General features: G+C 36.4%; 1 protein-coding gene and 1 long non-coding RNA gene across 4 annotated transcripts; one reads left to right on the top strand and one right to left on the bottom strand.

The window, feature by feature from the left end:
* Positions 1-110: 110 nt before the first annotated feature.
* Positions 111-10,093, top strand: LOC310911850. The gene is made up of 3 exons (XR_014590594.1): positions 111-399; positions 9,420-9,546; positions 9,699-10,093. It is a non-coding gene; the product is annotated as an uncharacterized lncRNA (long non-coding RNA).
* Positions 10,094-12,387: 2,294 nt separating this feature from the next.
* Positions 12,388-17,354, bottom strand: DYDC1 (DPY30 domain containing 1). 3 transcript variants are annotated; one of them, XM_083866859.1, is made up of 7 exons: positions 17,064-17,188; positions 15,822-15,974; positions 15,610-15,717; positions 15,226-15,306; positions 14,284-14,358; positions 13,207-13,282; positions 12,388-12,811 (listed from the first exon to the last, which is right to left on the bottom strand). In XM_083866859.1, exons 2-6 carry the CDS (start codon positions 15,966-15,968, stop codon positions 13,217-13,219), a joined length of 477 nt encoding a protein of 158 aa, XP_083722985.1. In that variant the 5' UTR covers positions 15,969-15,974; positions 17,064-17,188; the 3' UTR covers positions 12,388-12,811; positions 13,207-13,216. The 3 variants fall into 3 exon arrangements, with proteins under 3 accessions (XP_083722985.1, XP_083722984.1, XP_083722983.1); XM_083866858.1 differs by lacking the exon at positions 17,064-17,188 and adding an exon at positions 17,270-17,354 and having other exon boundaries at positions 12,388-13,282; XM_083866857.1 differs by having other exon boundaries at positions 12,388-13,282; positions 17,121-17,234.
* Between the last annotated feature and the right edge of the window lie 417 nt (positions 17,355-17,771).

The raw sequence follows: 17,771 nt of genomic DNA, 5'->3' as shown, positions 1-17,771 counted from the left end.
TGTTGCACAGAATTCATCTCATGGAATGATGAGCACTGGCTGCACTCAAAAAAATTCCACAAATTCACACATCAGATACATATTATGAAGCACAGGTTTCTCTGGAGTAAACTGTGTTCACTCCACTGACATGAAGATAGTATCCCAGCATGAATAAACTACACATTAACACCACCCAGAAAAATAGAATTTGTAAAAAAAAAAAAAAAAAAAAAAAAAGACCAAAGAGCAACTAACCATATCAAACCTAGTTAATCTGTAACATTCAAAAATTATATTAACTTTTAAAGTAAAATAACACCAGTGATAAGTGCTCATTCTTAAATGCAAATGTTTTCTTCTTCCTTAGGGAGGCACCAAAAGATGCGATGGGAATGGATGAAACAAAAAATGCTTTTTGTACGTATGAAGAGTTTTCTTTCTGATTCTACAAAAATGATCATCCAACAAAAGCAGACAAGACTGATTATCATCAGCCTGTGAATTCCACTCTCTCTTGATTCTAGTTTTGCTTTATCTTGGTTTTCAGTACACTTAAGGGGAGAAATTGTAGTTTGGGAATCAGCATTCATGGTTTCAAGGTAACACTTCAGGAGAATTCAGTCCTCTCACATAATCCTCTTATCACATATAAAACTAAAAAACCACAGGCTCTCAAAATGCTGAAGAGCACAAGTATTTAACATACATGAGGGAACAGTTTTCAGGAGCATTGTTTATTTTGCTTTCATAGTTCTTTTTGGACTTGCTTCTGTCTAGTTAAAGGCATTGCTCCTTGTGACCTTTGGAGGGTCACCCTTCATTAAAAAGACTCTCTCGTACTCCAGAAACATTGCCCAGCTGCATTTCCCATTAACCTTCAGCTGGAACTTCCAGCTGTGCTTTTACTATCAAGAGCAATACATCTGCTTTATGGCCATGAAGCACCTCAGCATGTTCTCATCTAGGACATTTGTGACCCATGTTAAAGCATTGTAGGGTTATGTAATGTTTAATTTGGCTTCTCTTCCCAGACAATTTGACTTTTTAAATATTTGTAAAAAGGTAAGATAGTGCTTTACGATCATGTCTTTTTGGCATAGCACTTCTGTCTGTGAAAAAAGAACAAAAAGATGATACTAAGAAAATTATTGATATCAGCATTTTTCCTTATTCCATCTAATTGATAAGGGCTCCTCACTCAATGCAACAGGATTCCAAATTTTCTGCTAACTTTATTGCCCCACTCACCTGGACTGAACCCTAAGAAAGTTTCTCATTAAATCTCTTTATAATTCTTGTATTGTCCATCATTGTATTATCTTTTAACCATATCCTATGATCTTTACTTAGAAGATACCTACTGATAAAATCTTCCAAATTAGTATGAATTTGCATTACTCCTGTGCCTTCAAAATGAGGCTAAAGACAGGAAAATCTTGATGTAAAAACAATACTACTCCCTTGCATTTCTCTGTATTGTCTATAATATCAACTGAAACCACTGTTTCAATTGGAATAGCAATGTGAATCTTTCTATTGACTGTAAGAGTCTTCATATTTGGCACCATCCTATAGTTTTGCTGCTTTTACTCACAGCAGTTCTGCAAGACCACCCCTCTTCTGGTTCATATAACAAAGACCAGCCAGAAGGCAGAGATTTACTGCAGCCTTGAGGAAGCCCTGGAAATCAGTGAGCAAGACATAACTGAGAAAAACTTTTATGAATGAGTGCTGTTGATGGTGCTGATTCTCTAGAAAGATGACTGATAAATTGTCTTGACTCTAGACCTCTCATTCTCATCATATTGTTTTACTTGCTCATTTTCTCCTTTTCTACATTTATGTGCCTTTCTCCCCTTCCCTCATTTTGTCTTGCTTATATCCATTTAGTTAAAACACATTTCCCTTTCTTCTTGGTTTTATTTTTCTCCTTTTACTTGTGTGTTTCCATCTCCCTTCTTGTCACTACTGATATCCCATCCAGATTATAAACCACTGAAAATGGAGCCTACATGGGGGAATGATGTCTGTGGAAGTGAGAAAACAAGTTTGAGCTAATAAATTACTGACAAAACACTAGGACAGCTGAAGGGGAAAGAAGAAAGCAGGTATCTCTAAGACTGAGGCGTCCTCACTTCAGCTGCAGAAGAACCAAGTTTTCCTGGCAAGCAGTACAGGCTCCTTCACTCATATGTAACCTTTTGGTAACTTTTTGGTGACTTCTTTTGAGTGAGGATTGTGTCAAGAACCTGGAAGAACTTCTGCATTACCGGAATAATTTATGGGAAGACTATTTCTTAAGCTGTGCAATTTCTCTCTCTTATCACAGCTTTCAAATGTTAAGGACAATGACTTGATATGTAGAAATCACACACTTTTACTACAGTAACTTCAAATTACAATTTTACTACATTAAAAAACCAAAACATGCTTAAGTGTAGCTATATAAAGGAATACTTCACAGACACAAATAACATGTAGGAAAGTGTTTTCCTAAATGTTTCTGTTTTATCCTTTCACCTTTATCTTCAGATGGTGATTTTACCAAGTTAACCGTTTAACAGGCTAATAGTTTATATTTCTTACTTGGGTATTTTATTCTCACTTCATGCAAGGAATTTACTCCTAATTAATGCCTGTGGAAACAATTTTTCAAAACTAATACTAGTTTTATTTTTGCTGTTTACTATTAGTAGTTTGTATGATACAAATAATGTGTTTTCAATGAGTTAGTGCAGTCCATCTTTTTTTCCTGTTGGAAATGAGCAATAAATTATGCAAGCTTCATGGGAATATCCTCAAGGGCTTTTTGGTTTATTGGTGAAAAGCCTTGACTTATCCTGTACATTTTGGTTAAGAGGAGGAATCTGTTTTGGTTTTAAAATTAACCTAAGGAAGATTTGTGAAGATGTGTTCATTTCCTTTGCATGAAGAATGACAAACCTGATCAAAGCAAGAGAGTCTGAGCATGGGGAATTCAAAACTTGCTTCCCACCTGCTTCAAAACTCTTGCCTGCATCTCGTATTATCTGAAAATGAGAGTGGCTCAAGGCCTCTCAAATGTGCAGCTGTGGATTTCACTGGCCCATAAACATTCAGGGTAAAATAAATACTGCAGAGGAGAAAGAAAAAGGTTTTGATCATAGAAAGAAGGAAGGTAGTGAGATGGGTGTTTATCACCCAGCATTTATTCTTTCATCTCATCTTTCACCTTCTCTGGACTGGACTATGGGACCTCCTGTACATGACCATGAGCAATTCAGCTCTTTCATTCTGGAGGGCTTTCATGACTTTTTGAGTAAATACCAATTCCATTGAGTAAATGCCAATACCAGAGCAATTTCTTGATGTGGATTCTATGCAACTCATTCCACAGTAACTCCAGCTTCAGAGGGATCCTCTGCTGCATCTCCCATCTCCCATCCCTGCCATTTCCTCTGAAGCCTTTACAGGTTCTTCCATCACTAATATCAGAGAAAATAATTAATTTTGCTTCTCCCCCCTTGCTTGTCCTTTTTGCATCTGTTTGACCTCAAATTCTCTATTCCAATACCTCATTGAATCACAATGTTTGAAGCTGGACAGTATCTACTCCAACCTTCTGCTCAAAGCAGGACCAACTTCAACAGGTTGTTCATGGCCATGTTATAAATGAATATGTGCCAGGCCTTTGTACATAAAATGGCAACTTTTAGTTTCCTAGGAAAGAATTAAAGCTAAATTGGGCTTTCATTAAAATTTATCTTGGTGTTAATTTCACTGGGAGCATTATTTGTTTAAAACTAAGCAGAAATTAATACAAAATAATTTTCTATTTATTCGTCTAATAAAAGTACCAGTAGTTCATGTCTCCACACTGAGATAATGATAAATTAAAAAGTCTTTTTTATAATCATTCTTTATAAATAAGCCTTGCTGTACCAGAAATGGTACAAAAATAGATTAGTTAAAGTTTAAAGTTTTCCATTTACTGATTGGTTACTATTGCTTCATTTAAACAGCATTAAACCATACTAATATATAATTAGTTCTGCCTTTAGTCTTTGGCAGTTTTCCTGTTTGAGTTATAAGCTCTGTAGAGCAATGCACAACCATTTGTTTATGTTACATGCTTATGTGAAGGCCAATTCCAACAGAACCACAAGTTCTTTGTACCCTTCACAAATGATGAGAGGGTAGAAGGGAAAAAATAGAGCCCTGTTCCATATTCAGCTCACACAATTAAAAGTTTCAGTTTGCAGATGTAGCAGTGTACAACACACAGATTTTACTCATAAGCCAGAATATTTAGTAAATTAACCCATTTATCATTAAAATTATGCCTTAGACAGGTATGGAAAAGCCTTCAACTAGAAATGGTAACCTTACAAAAAGCCATCTATGAATGTTTTTTTCCAGCTGCTGTGGTCAGTTGTTTGGCTAGGGAAAGACTGTCATCTGACATGTAAAAAGCACAACCCTTAATCTCAATTGCAAGAGGTGTGACCACACGTGAGCTCCACATGCAGCCACAGTTCCTTTCTCTAGGAGCTGTTAGGGCTCTTTGCTGTGAATGACAGGTCTGATCACCTGCCCAGACTAAACCCCATCACAGACATAGATCAGTATCTCGATTTGGCTGGAGAACTTCAGCTGGCTTCCAGCAGCTCAGGCTCTGTATGATCTTCTCCTTTCCTGCGTCTTGTGACATTACTAGTGTATATGTGTAAACCATTAGGATTTCCTCAGTATCTTAGGAAAGAGCTTTATGCATTTAAACAGCTATTACCCAAGAGTTCCTGCTCCAGTGTTTCATAGATGTTTACAGTACAGGTGGTCTTTGGACTTTGAAACAAATATTGACTTTAGTACATGAAGTCAGGTTTCAGAAACCTATCTGCAAGAACAGTTGTGGAATTCGTTAATTCTGGCTTCCTGACAAGGAACATTAGGTTAAATTCAGACACATTTGACTTTTTTGAGACTTTTTTGCCAGAAGATACTTCTCCTTCATCTGGTATAGAACTGCAGTTACTCCTCTGGATCAAAACCCTTCCCTATATGTGCAGTGTATATGAAACAACAACCAATATTTGCAGATGTATCTCTTCTAGGCTTGCAATGAAAATATTTACATACTTGAACTGCTTGATACAGGCAAACATCTACTCAAACACTCAGTGTTAATCTAGTAAATAATGCATAGCATAATTTTACATGCATTTTTGCATGACTGAAAATAACAACACAATCCTGTCAGCTCAAGAATTAGGTCTGTACAGCTAACAGGAGAAAAAGATATTGCACACATTCAACATTCATTTTAGCCACGATTCTTATCCATGGTTATTCATGGATAAGCCTTTGCAGACATTCTCCCACTGTCACTACTACAGAGCTCAAATGCTCTACTAGTACTGTGAGGTCTGCAGGAAACTCTTAACTAAATCAACTGATTGGTGACATATTTCAGAAATCCTCTAACCTGACCTTGTTACTACGGTTGATCCAGGCTGGGAAGGTTGCCACTGGAGTAGCAATTTCACATGCTTCACCTGGGCAAATGTCAGCAACCAGCAAAGATTATTATCTTCCATCCACGTCTGAAAGATTTCACTGCAGCTGGTCATTTAGTGGTTTCAGATAAGCAGGTCTGAACTACAACACAGCCAAAAATATTCTTAGATATCTGTCTAAACAGGGTGTATTAAATAAAGGATGAAGTGTATGTAGGATCAAATAACATAAGTACATAAACAGTACTATACAAAAGTTCATACAGCAATCACAACACATCAATAGTTTTAGATTCCTGTTAACAGATAAAATAGTGAATGGAAAACAGATCTTGCCAAAAGATCTTTAGGCTTATAGACATAGTTGCCTTCCCAAAGTTTCATTATGATGAAACTCTTCCTCTTTTTTTTTTTCTTCCTCTGAAACAAACTAAAAAGCTCAAGACTTTTGATGTGTTACAATCTTGCTTTGACCTTTAGCAACGAGAACACTTTTAGCAATGAGAAATATCAGTATCTGGAACGTTAGGTCTTACCTGTTGTACTAAAACATGAAAAATTATTCAAATTAACAAAAAGATCCCCCAAAAAACCTCCTAAAAACTGATTAGAGAATGTGAATTAAGACTATAAACTTCAAAATTTTATTCTTAAGGTTTACCTTTTTCATTTTTGCAATGGAGAATATTCAAGTTATGCACAAATCTCAGTACTCTAGAAAATAAGCCAGCAACACCAGATCATCTCAAGGAAGAAGACAGTTTTAGTCATTTAAGTGGAAACTGAACCCTGGAGCTCTACTAGGCAGGGAAAGAGAAGGACAAACCTATTCTCTTCACCATTGTAAACCCTATCCTAAACAGGTATATAGGCTCCCCACAGGTAACAGCTCATAGCTAAACATTTGGAAGAGGTGCTCTTGGGGTACATCTCTATCGTTCTTCTCCTCCAATATTTTCTTACCCTTTGATTCTTCTTCTTTTTTCCCTCTTCCAGGTTTTCCTATTATTCTATTTAAGGAGCACCTACATTTCCTAAATTCCAATCACTGATTCAATTTCTATGCAGAGGATTCTTTCCTGTTTCTTGACAGGAGATTGACAGCTTACAGGTTTACTGCTGCTGCTTCTTTTTTATCTCCACAATCTGTGTTGCTTGTAATTAAACACCAGTGTTGCCTTTGGCCTCTCAACAGTTTGATAAGTCAGCCAGAAAACAGAGATCAGAGCAGACCTGCCACAATCAAAACTTATCAACTACTCCTATTGGCTCTGAGAAGAAAAGACATTTGACTCCACACATATTAGAAGGGTTATCCAGTGAAGTGAATCATCTCATTTTCTGCTTTTGAAAATTGGTATCAAAATTGATACCTAGCATAAGCCAGCTCCTCTTTTCTGTGTTTTTAGAAATCTTGGCTAATGAGAAAACTAATGGCAAGTTTATAACTGCAGCTTATAGTTAAATTTTTCCCAATTGCTACCAATGGCTTAGAATCTCAAGAGGTTTTGGGTAATCAGTTCTTGTTTGTTCCCTCTCCACCCCCACAGTACCATAAAACACGGCGCTGGGATTCTGTGAGTTTTTAGAGGGAAGGTCAGCAAGGTTATTCCAATGTGTAATTATTTTTAAGACACATACAGATATTCCCACGCAGATGGCATGAGTGTTTTACTGGACTCAAATGGGATTCCTGCCAGCAAATTCAGTAAGCACTGACCTGACCTCCTAAGAAATTAAAATATGAAATTCATTTCCGGATTTTGAGTTCACAAATATGTGAACCTATTGAAAGCTGTAGGCTTCATATTTTATGGTGTTTATAACAATGAAATACTGTAAGCAATAATTTTTTTTTTCATAAAACTAGGACATATTCTACCAGACAAAGCAAAATTGAGAGACGTCAATAGACCTTTTTCTAAAGGTTAGATGTTCCTTTGTTTTGAAGAAGCATGGAAAAGAATGTTGTTGTATTGCTGCCAGCTGCATGACCTTACCACACCCAGAAGTGGTGACTTTCTTGTAGTCACAGAATAATGACAGTGTGTAGCTGCTGAAGAGACTTTTGAACAAACTGCACCAAAATAAAGAAGCCTCCCATTTACTCTGTCAAGAGACAGACCAAATGAATAAAACCAGAAATATATAGGTCTGGCTGTATTTCCTCTTTTTTTGTGCTATGCAAAGCTTGGACAAATTCAGACAGATTCACACACTGTAACTATGCTGAGTTTCTAAGTGAAAGCTAAAAAAAAAAAAACCTAGAAAAGTAACATAAGGAGGGTAAGGGGAAAACATGCTACACTTAACAGCAGTCTATACATGAGCAGTGGCAAAACCATTTACCCTAAAGATACTAAGGGGCAGGCACCTATAAACACAAACTTTTGAGATAAGAGAATAGTTAGTGTTTCAGTATAGGGCTTTAGTATATCATCAGCAGTAGTTTTTGTAGGGTTCATACTTTTTCCCAATAAATCTGACTCAATAGTTGTAAAATACAAGCAAATACAATAACACTTAACCCAAGTTCAAGTGAGAAACAAAACACTGGTGCTTTTTTGCCATAGGCTCCACTAAGATACATATGCCCAGAGAAAATATGTTGAACAGCTGTCTCAGAACTGCACCACAGCCCCAGCCCTAGAAATTTTCAGCTGTCAGTGCCTAAGGGTAACTTTTCAGTGCAGCCTGGCTTACAATGAAACAAACAGATCCTGTTTCTAGGGTTACAATTATCAGCTAAATAAACAGAATTTTTTAAACTTATCTGCTAAACACATCAGTGGCAAAACCGCAATTGCTTAAGATAATGAACCAAATACAGGTGTGTCTGTGTGCAGCCAGTCATTTCTGCAAGAAAGTACATCCAAGAGGTGGAGTAGAAATTAAGCAGAATGATTGGAGAAGCCTAACACACTCCCAGAAACAGAGCAAAAGAGAGCTGCAGTGCCCCTCTGCTGAAATGGGAATGATTTATTATCTGAATGTTTCTTCTCTCCAACCCTCCCCACAATTAAGTTCTTTTTATTCCTGTGGGATTTGGCTCGCAGACAGTTTGAGGCAATCAGTTCTCTCCTGTTTTAATATTAAATACATTAGAAGTTTAATAACAGGGGATGGCTTCTCAGAGGTAGAACTCCATGTTAGTGGAGAGCTCAATCCTCTTATGATTTCAACCACAACTTTTTCAGCAACTTCAATGAGACTGAAATCCTTGGAATGCGTCTTCAGTATACCAAAAAAGGGTTTGCCTCAATTTTTAGCTCTATAATGTAGCTGAAAATATGACTCAGTTCATTAAGAAAAACAGACTAATCAAAAGACTGATCAAGCTCAAACATACATCCTCCTCCTCCACCAGGAAAGGCTGATTTCTTTATCTGGCATCTTCTAGACAACATCTAAATTAGGGAGGAACCACTGAATAAAATAATTTGCTGAACTGAAACACCAGTCAGTTCTTGCATCAAACTAAAGTCGCATTTTTCATGAGTGCTTTCCCAAGATTTTTGGAAGAAAACACCAAAAATTTTATTGAGATCCATGAATGACTACATGCAGCAAATGGCAGAATTCCCTTGGGAATTAAAAAATTCCTAAACCTTCTAAATGCCCTTAGAGAAGCTAGGATTTTTCAGATAACTTTGGCATGATATGCCTAAATATCAATTTATATTTTTTTCTAAATCAAATTCAAGCTTCACATCATCATTTAAAGTACATTGAAATTTTAAATTGTGATGGATGAAAGTAATAAGGGAAAATTTGGAAATTTTAGTGAAGCATATATTTTTGTAGCAGTACAGAAACAGATGACCCAAAAAAGATTAATCAACAAGAACCAAATGGCAACCCTCCTCTGCTCATTACATCATTTGACTGAATGTCACTTCATTCTGCTCATTGCATTACTTATGAATGTGCATTTACTTTCAGGTGATAAAACAAACATGCCCAGTGTTAATAATAAAATGGTTTGAATTTTTGGGGCATTGATTTTGGATGACCTACAACTAAAGAAAAAATGGGAGCACTCAGTATCTTCAGACAGACTCCGATGAACGTAATTTTTCATGATGTAATCTTTCATCTTTCATGATGATCTTCTAATTTCTTTAAAATAAAAAAGTTTAAATTAAATTAAAAGTTTAAAATAAAAAAGTTAAACACTGATTCTGCTTAATGATAATGATTCTATGATGTACAATTTAACAGGGAAGACTCACAGGACTGAAGCTACATATACATCTGAGAACCCTCAGACTCTGGGAATGAGTCTTCTGCTTGACTTCTCAAAAATCTGCTACCCTGAGACAGCTCAAAAAAAGGGCACCTTCCTCTGCCTGGGCTTTCTTCCAATACTATCAGCCAAATACTTGCAGAAATTCTTGTAACAGTGTAACTTCTTCCATTGTATGAATCATAACAAATACAAAAGCTTAAAATACAAAGGTCTATAATGGCAGTGCCAGAAAAAAGTAATAAAACAAAAGTAATAAAACTCCCCCCAAAAAAAAAAAAAAAAAAAAAAAAAAAAAAAAAAAAAGCAACATCTCAAAAACAAAACTGAAAAAGCAAACAAGTGTACTGGTAAAATACTTTAAAAAGTACATCAGTCCTTATCAGCAAATAACAGGCTTAGACTCTCTTTTCTAGCTGTTGTCAATAGACAATACTGCTCTTTTTCTAACCTAAGCACAGGCAAATCTTCAAAGAAGCAAAGCAATTAATAGCTGACTTCAAATATGAGTAAGCTGTATTAGCAAAGTTCAGAGGAATTCAATTTAACATTTAATCCAGACTCATTCATCTAGCTCCCATTACCATTAGCAAATTACTGTATAAAACTTTTGCTTACAAAAAGATAAGTTAGTTCCTTTAGACTATGAAGGAAAACCATTCATCATAAAAGGGACTGCAAACTTAATAAAACCTATTCTATTAAAAGATAACTTTAAAATATGCTTGCTGCAACATGTATTTCTCCATGCAAGAGGTTTTCACACTGAGAGGTTCTTTTCACCTCTGTGAGCAGACTGATAGTTAATCTGAATAATTTTTGTCCTATTCTGGGCTTCATATCTGTTTTCATCCTTGTGCTTCAGTATTGCTGGAATGAGAACAGCTGTGGATGGGCATGTTACTATCAGCATGTTCTCTGAAGGATCTGGACATGGTCTGGGCACAGGCCAAACAAGGCTGCTCTTACTCTGGTGAAAGAAAAAAAATGACAATTTCATAAATCATCTGTCAGTATTTATCTGTTAGTATTTATTTTCAGTGATCTCTCATGAATTTTATTTCATCATCTCTCTATGAATTTTATCTTCTTCATTCCATAAAAATTTATTCAAAGGGAGTGTAAGTTGTAGATGAAGTTACATTTTGTAATTTCTTTTTTTCCTTACCAAAATACAATTTTACATTTTATGCAGAGGTTAAATTGTGTTAACATTTCTGAAATCATATAATGTGCAGTAACTGAAATAGTCATCTGTCCTCCTCCAGGCTCTAGCTTGCTATACTCCAAAGAAGGTGAAAGAAAGAGATGGCAAAAATTATTTTAAGCTGCCTTAATTTCCCTCCAGGTTTAGACTCCCAAGGAGAAGTCATCTTTGTTGTGAACTACATTTTCAAGTAACACACAGGAAGGTTTGCACCTCAAGAAATCACTGAGCCAAGAACTGTTTAGTTCTTGTCCCATATCCAAGATAAGAATCCCTATAAAGCTGTAGAAGGGGAATAATGCACCAGGTCTGTGCACATCAGATCCTGAAGAAAATGGGAGTTACTATAAATAACATTTTAACAACAAATGTTTTCTGTTCTTAACAATAAATAGGTAAATTGGAATCTACCTCTTTATTCTGACCCTTCCTCAATAATTTTCTGATAAAAGTTTCCAGCCAAAACTTCCTACCTTGAAATAAAGTAAGAAATATGGACTGCAGCATAACAAAGAAAAAAATCACTGTTAAAAAAACAGTGAAACAAAATGACAAAGAGAAATTGCAGTTTTCCTGGGCTGTAATTGACAGAGCTCCCAGTGTTTATTTAGGATGCACTCTAGTGGACACACATATAATAAAATCAAATAAAGATACAAACAGTGTGAACTGATAAGAAAATGAATGCAACATATCATTAGAATAAATTTCTACCATGTTTTAAAATAGTCTCTTTTATTTTGAAGGCTGTATGATGGTTTACATTTTCATGGTCAACATGACTGGACATAAAATGTAAATGGACATGAGTTACCAATTTTTGAAAGTTAATCTAAATATAAAGAATCAGTTATACACACTGGTTTAAAAGACAAACTCCATTTCTAAGTATTTAAACCTAGTAAGTGACATTTTCCTCTTTTGACTTTAAGGATGCTCATATAAGATAAGGTTATTAACAGCATCCAAAAAGCAGTGTAGCAATAAAATAGACAGGATTTTTAAAATAAAGATACTTTATCTTTAAGGGGAAAAATAATATATTATTATATGAAAAATCAATAGTGGTCATGTTTTTAAAATTTGGTAAGATTATTCTTAGTCTAATCTAAATGACCAAACTAAATTATTCAGAGCAGGAAAACATTTATTATGTGATTGACCCCTGTCTGTTGGGTGTATAGATATTTTTAACAGTTTGCCAGGGATAGCAAACCCCGTAGACTCAGCAATACTATTAAAAAATTGAAGTGAAATTATCAGAAAAATCTTTCATCCCAAGACTGAAGGATGCAGTGAATGCATTAACTATGAACTGATTTTGTAAAGTAAAATTTTTTCATGACACAATATTGTCCATGACCATCTAACCTGTAGTAGAAGACAGAGATGCAAAGGCACATTTTATTGAATGCATCTTTAAAGATTATAAAACTTATTTTTATAATTTTATAACCATGGATCAAGCTAAAAATTCTTCTAAATTTTTAGAAGTTTTGAGAAATAATAACAGTATTCAGAAGAAAACACAGATTTCTTTTCTTGATCTACAAATTCAAGAAAAATGCAGAAGTGTTAAAAACTTGACTAATCAAAACTAATATGCAGACACCTGCAGCTTACCTAGTAGCACACAATACCCAAAAAAGGTTCTAATAATAAATCTAATAATAAATATATTATCTAATAATAAAGCCTAGAGAAAACACCTTGTTACAAACTCTACCTCACAACTTCTAGGAGACAAGATCTTCTAGTACATACTGAGTCAGAGTTAAATTTACCTCTTTCAAATACATTTGGGAAATCTGACTGGATTCTTGCACCAAGTTTGATGTCCAGAATACTCTCATCATCTTTTAATCTGTAGAGTCCCTTTTTCTGTCAGAAACCATTCAAATTATTGGAAAATAATTTTCAAAAATATTTTATTCTTTTAATATTGATTCAAGCTAAAATATTGTAACATGTATCCTCAAATCATATTGACACATTAGTTATATTTGTATTTATTATGGTTACTTCCATGTGCAATAAGTAGAAAAGATATTTGCTGGATTCACTTCAGCTGCAGTTTTTTTCCTGCAAGTCAGCCACGCAATGGTTTAAGAACAAAAAGGAAGAATCAGTGTCAGAATCAGCAGAATTTATACAAACACCTTAAAAACAGACACTGGAAAAGCAGGTATGAAAATCAGTTCTATTTATAAAATACATAAATCAAGATACTACACTTCAGGATCAGTAAGCAAGTAATGAGGAGAAAATATATTTACTGCTTTCAGGTCAGTTCTCACTTTCTTCTTCTGTTACTGTTGGGAGATCTGTTACTGTTGGGAGATCTGTTTGACTCTGAAAAACAACAACAAAAAGATTCTATCACTTACCAGCATTCAGTGAACTTTGTAAAAAGGAAAAGTAAAAAAACTGCCCATAACAGACAAGTTGGTACTCATCAGTATAATCACGTATTCTTTCATTCAATACAATGAATGACCAGACCTCTATTATAAAATCCAGCAAATTTGGATGAAGCATTGTGATTCTGAGGGTAGAATCAATAATACAAGCTTGTATCTCTTATTTTATCAATCTTTTCCTTATTTGTGGCAAATGTATCCCTGTAAAACCTGAAATAACATCCCCAAAAGCCAAATCTAAAGCCTTTAGGCATGAAAAGTTGGCACATGTAGGAAGTGGAAGGTACTACTTATGACACATTTTCACTTCTGGTTTTGCAATTTTCTTATTAAAGAACATATAAAATATGCCCAAAGCCTCAAGAATATTTTTTAAATACGTAATTATCAGAAAATTATTTAAATTTGAGCTATATGAGATTTTGCATAAACATCTGATTAACCTCAGTGGAAAAAAAAACCACATGTGAAAATTGACCCTAAGAACACTCAAAAGTGTTTTCATAAATCTATTGAGAGAACATTTCTAAAACAGGCTGCTATTAAAGCAACCTTAAGTGTAAGGCAAATTAATGTAACAACATAAATTCTGAGCTAGAACTCCACTACAGATACCAGAAATGAAGTGATTTAGCACACATTGTACGTAACTGCTCACACAGCACAGCAAGGCTGCCTCCTTTTTAATTACATTCATGCTTTAGTCAGTAACATATCTGAATACAAAAGGGTGTTTGAAATCTTGAGGATTTAGTCAGCTAACACCACAAACTCTTCTAGAATGGCTTAACTCCTACCAGGATGCAGCTATGGGCAGTTTGGAGGTTGTGGCCAAAATACCATCCCTTAAACGGTTTTAACCTTTTGATAGGTCAGCACAGAAAAACAAATCTGTAAGAATCAATCATTTATAATCTTTTTCTAAATGCTTACTGGTTCACTCTCAGATGGCTCCTCAGTAGGTGTTCCAGATCTATCTGTAACTTCAGCTGTTGTATCTTCATTTTCCTGTGGTAATGAAAACCAGTTTTCAGTTAAAATGTCCCATGTCATGAAACCACATTTCAGTGTGTTAAAATGACATTTTGTATTAATATAAAGAGAATACTTTAGATAATGCTATACAAATTTAGTAGTATGGGAATATGGTCTTCATATGCTTAACTCTATTTTTTTTTTCATTAACAGCAACTTTTAATTTTTACATATTAATTTTTTTCTGTCACTTTCATACGCTCATCTTCCTACACTTATGTTTTGTCAGTATTTTAACTGAGTTTTCTAAAAACTTAGGGATTTCTAGAAGACTCTGAGCTCCACAGAGTTTTAAGAGCTTTAGGGAGATAAGCATGCCAATTATCCATGTATGTTTTTAGTGAAGCAGTATTAAAAGACCATAAACACAGATATCTGTATACACAGTCTTCTGTTAGTATAAATTCCCATACACCACTAAGATATCAGAATCCAGACACATTGCAATTTCAAACCACAGCTCTTTTTCCAGGTACAGAAAATGGATTTTGTGCTAACATCCTGTAGAACATTACTGTCTTGATACTTAAATTAGACATGCCTATTTTATAAAATTTCCCAATAAATAACATCAAGGAATGTGGAAGCATCAACTAAGCTGACTTTAGGCTGGATTTTTGCAATAAATTTATGTTTTCTTCTGATCAAAATTCAAGTATAAAACCCAAACTGCAGAAGCCACATGTTAGACATTTCCCCCTCTCCACACTCCTGTTTCTTTAATTATGTGTTAGTTCAACATCCTTGGGCTTCTGCCTTGTGTTTTCTAATTGATCTGCATCTGGAAAAAATGGCTGATAAATGGTATTTTCAAACCACCAACTAAGCATTGGCTTAAACCTCTTGATCTTCCTGCTGCAACTGCATTTCAGCTTCTTTATCCTCTTCTTCCACTTCTGCATGTTCTTTTTCCAACTGAGCCTGCAATCAGTTTAAGAAAGGACAAATTAGAAAGAAAAAACTCCCACATTTATCTTTTTCACCACATTGTTTATAATATTAATTTATAATTGTTTATAATTTTATTAAATATTATGCATAGTATGTAAGTTTTCCTATCCATGTGCTGACTAATAATTTCGGTTACTCAGAAAAGTATTAAAATACCTCCTGCATGTCACCTTCATCAAAATCACTCTACAGCTTTTAGAAGTATACAAAGAGCTCCAAGAGGCCACAGCACCTTATGCTGCTTAAAATTATCTATTATTAAGTGTTAATAACCTGACGTTGTTCTTCAAGTTTTTTCTGCTCTTCCTCAATTCTTAACCTTTCCAGTTCTGCGAGGGCTTCCTCCCGTTCTCGTTCCAGCTCAGCTCTCTCCAGCATTCTCTTTTTTGGAGGTAACACAGAATCAATTAAACATAAAAATTAAAGATATATTAAATAGCATCAGCTATACTGTAGCAATCTTGTTTTGCCTAAGATGGATCCACCTTTTCTCCTTCATCTAAGTTTCTCCTGTATTTGTAAATCCAGTGTGCAAGATACTCTATAGGATCTGCTGGCCGACGCTCCACAACCTCTGCCAGTGCCTGTCTCAGGCAATTTCCCAGACATTCCTTCAGATATTGAGACTCCATCCGAACCTGATGACAAAAAGCAGACAGATATTGGACATCAGTGTCAGAATTAAGTTAGGGGGGTTAAAAATTCTTGCTTCAGGCACCAAACACTGCATTACAACATTACTTTGTATTAAGCTTGCAATTTTTACAGGAAGGTCATTTAATAGAGGTTTAGTTCTTAAAAGTTCCACTGACAGGTTGGTTATATCAATCACAGCAGGAAAAAAATGCTCAAACTCCACCTTACTGTTTAGACATGTGTAAGTCAGGAAGTACTTAAAAACACTCTGCTAATTCTAGGTCTGCATAGCAACAACGACAACAAAACCTGAAAAGCACAACATCTTATAACCATGGATCAGGCTAAATATTCTTCTAAATTTTTAGAAGCTTTGAGAAATAATAACGGTATTCAGAAGAGAACACAGATTTAATCTCTTGATCTACAAATTCAAGAAAAACGCGGAAGTCTTAAAAACTTGACTAATCAAAACTAACATGCAGACACCTGCAGCTTACCTAGTAGCACACAATACCCAAAAAAGGTTCTAATAATAAATATATTATCTAATAATAAAGCCTTATTAAAAAACTTATACACAGATACTCAAAGAACCTGTTCTGAGGACAATTAAGAGATAACTTTGACCAGTCAGAGCCATCTTTAAGACACCTATTCAAGGCAAGGGCCCGAAGCACTCACTCCACAGTTACCAAAAGCACAGATCTCTGTGCACACACACTTCACTAGCCCTGTTTAAATTAAATAAACACAAGCCTTTCTTTGCTATCGGGGGGCCGAATCCGTGTGGGGCAGCCGTGGCCCTGCAGGGCAGACTGCCTGGGCACCAGGCATAGGGATGAATCCAATCCCATCCCATCCCATCCCATTCCATCCCATCCCATCCCATCCCATCCCATCCCATCCCATTCCATCCCATCCCATCCCATCCCATCCCATCCCATCCCATCCCATCCCATCCCATTCCATCCCATCCCATCCCATCCCATCCCATCCCATCCCATCCCATCCCATCCCATCCCATCCCATCCCATCCCATCCCATCCTCCGCGTTCACGGCGACTCCAGGAGACCTTAAAGATGCCCACTCCTTCACCCGGAGCCGCCACCCACGGCCTCTTGCCCGGGCTCCCTTTAAACCACACTCTGGGCCTCTCCCTTTCCCCTCCGCTCCAGGCAGGGCGGGCCCGCTCCTCATCCCCACGCCCGGCGTTCGGAATTCTGTCTCGTTACTCCGCCTCCCCTCAGGCTCCGGGACTGGCAGCTGGAGCTGTCTCTACCCTGCTTCTGGCACCTGGGAGAGCAGCCCCGGGACGGCTCCTGGCCGGCAGCAGCCCCAGAGCCCCGGGACAGCCCGGCCCGGCCCTGCCCGCGGGTTCCGCCCGCGCCGCCGCCACCGCCGGGGCTGCCCCGCAACAGCGCCGCGAGCGCCGCCGCCGGGGGAGCGCCGAGGGCATCGGTTTGATGAATATTCATATTCTTCCATAAATTAGTTTCCATATTCCAGGAATTGTTTTGCGTGGTCTCTCTTTGGGTCTGCATTTTTAGAGCATTTGTGTTTCTTGGCTGTGTCTTCACTATCACTTCTAGTTTGTGCTTTGGTCCAGACTTTCTTCAGATGGGAGATGCTGATAGTTGGTGTATCAATAGCAGAGTCTTCTTTACATGTTCACTGGATGTTATCCCCACCAAACAGACAGTTTAACCAGACTACATCAACTACTACCACTATGCCTAATTTTCTTTATTAACAGCAGAAATAAAAACAAACAAAAAAAACACAAACAAACAACAAC

Source organism: Zosterops lateralis, assembly GCF_965231275.1.
Source record: "Zosterops lateralis genome assembly, chromosome: 8".
NCBI classification, from domain to species: Eukaryota; Metazoa; Chordata; class Aves; order Passeriformes; family Zosteropidae; genus Zosterops; species Zosterops lateralis.
This window is presented reverse-complemented; position numbering and strand designations above follow the sequence as displayed.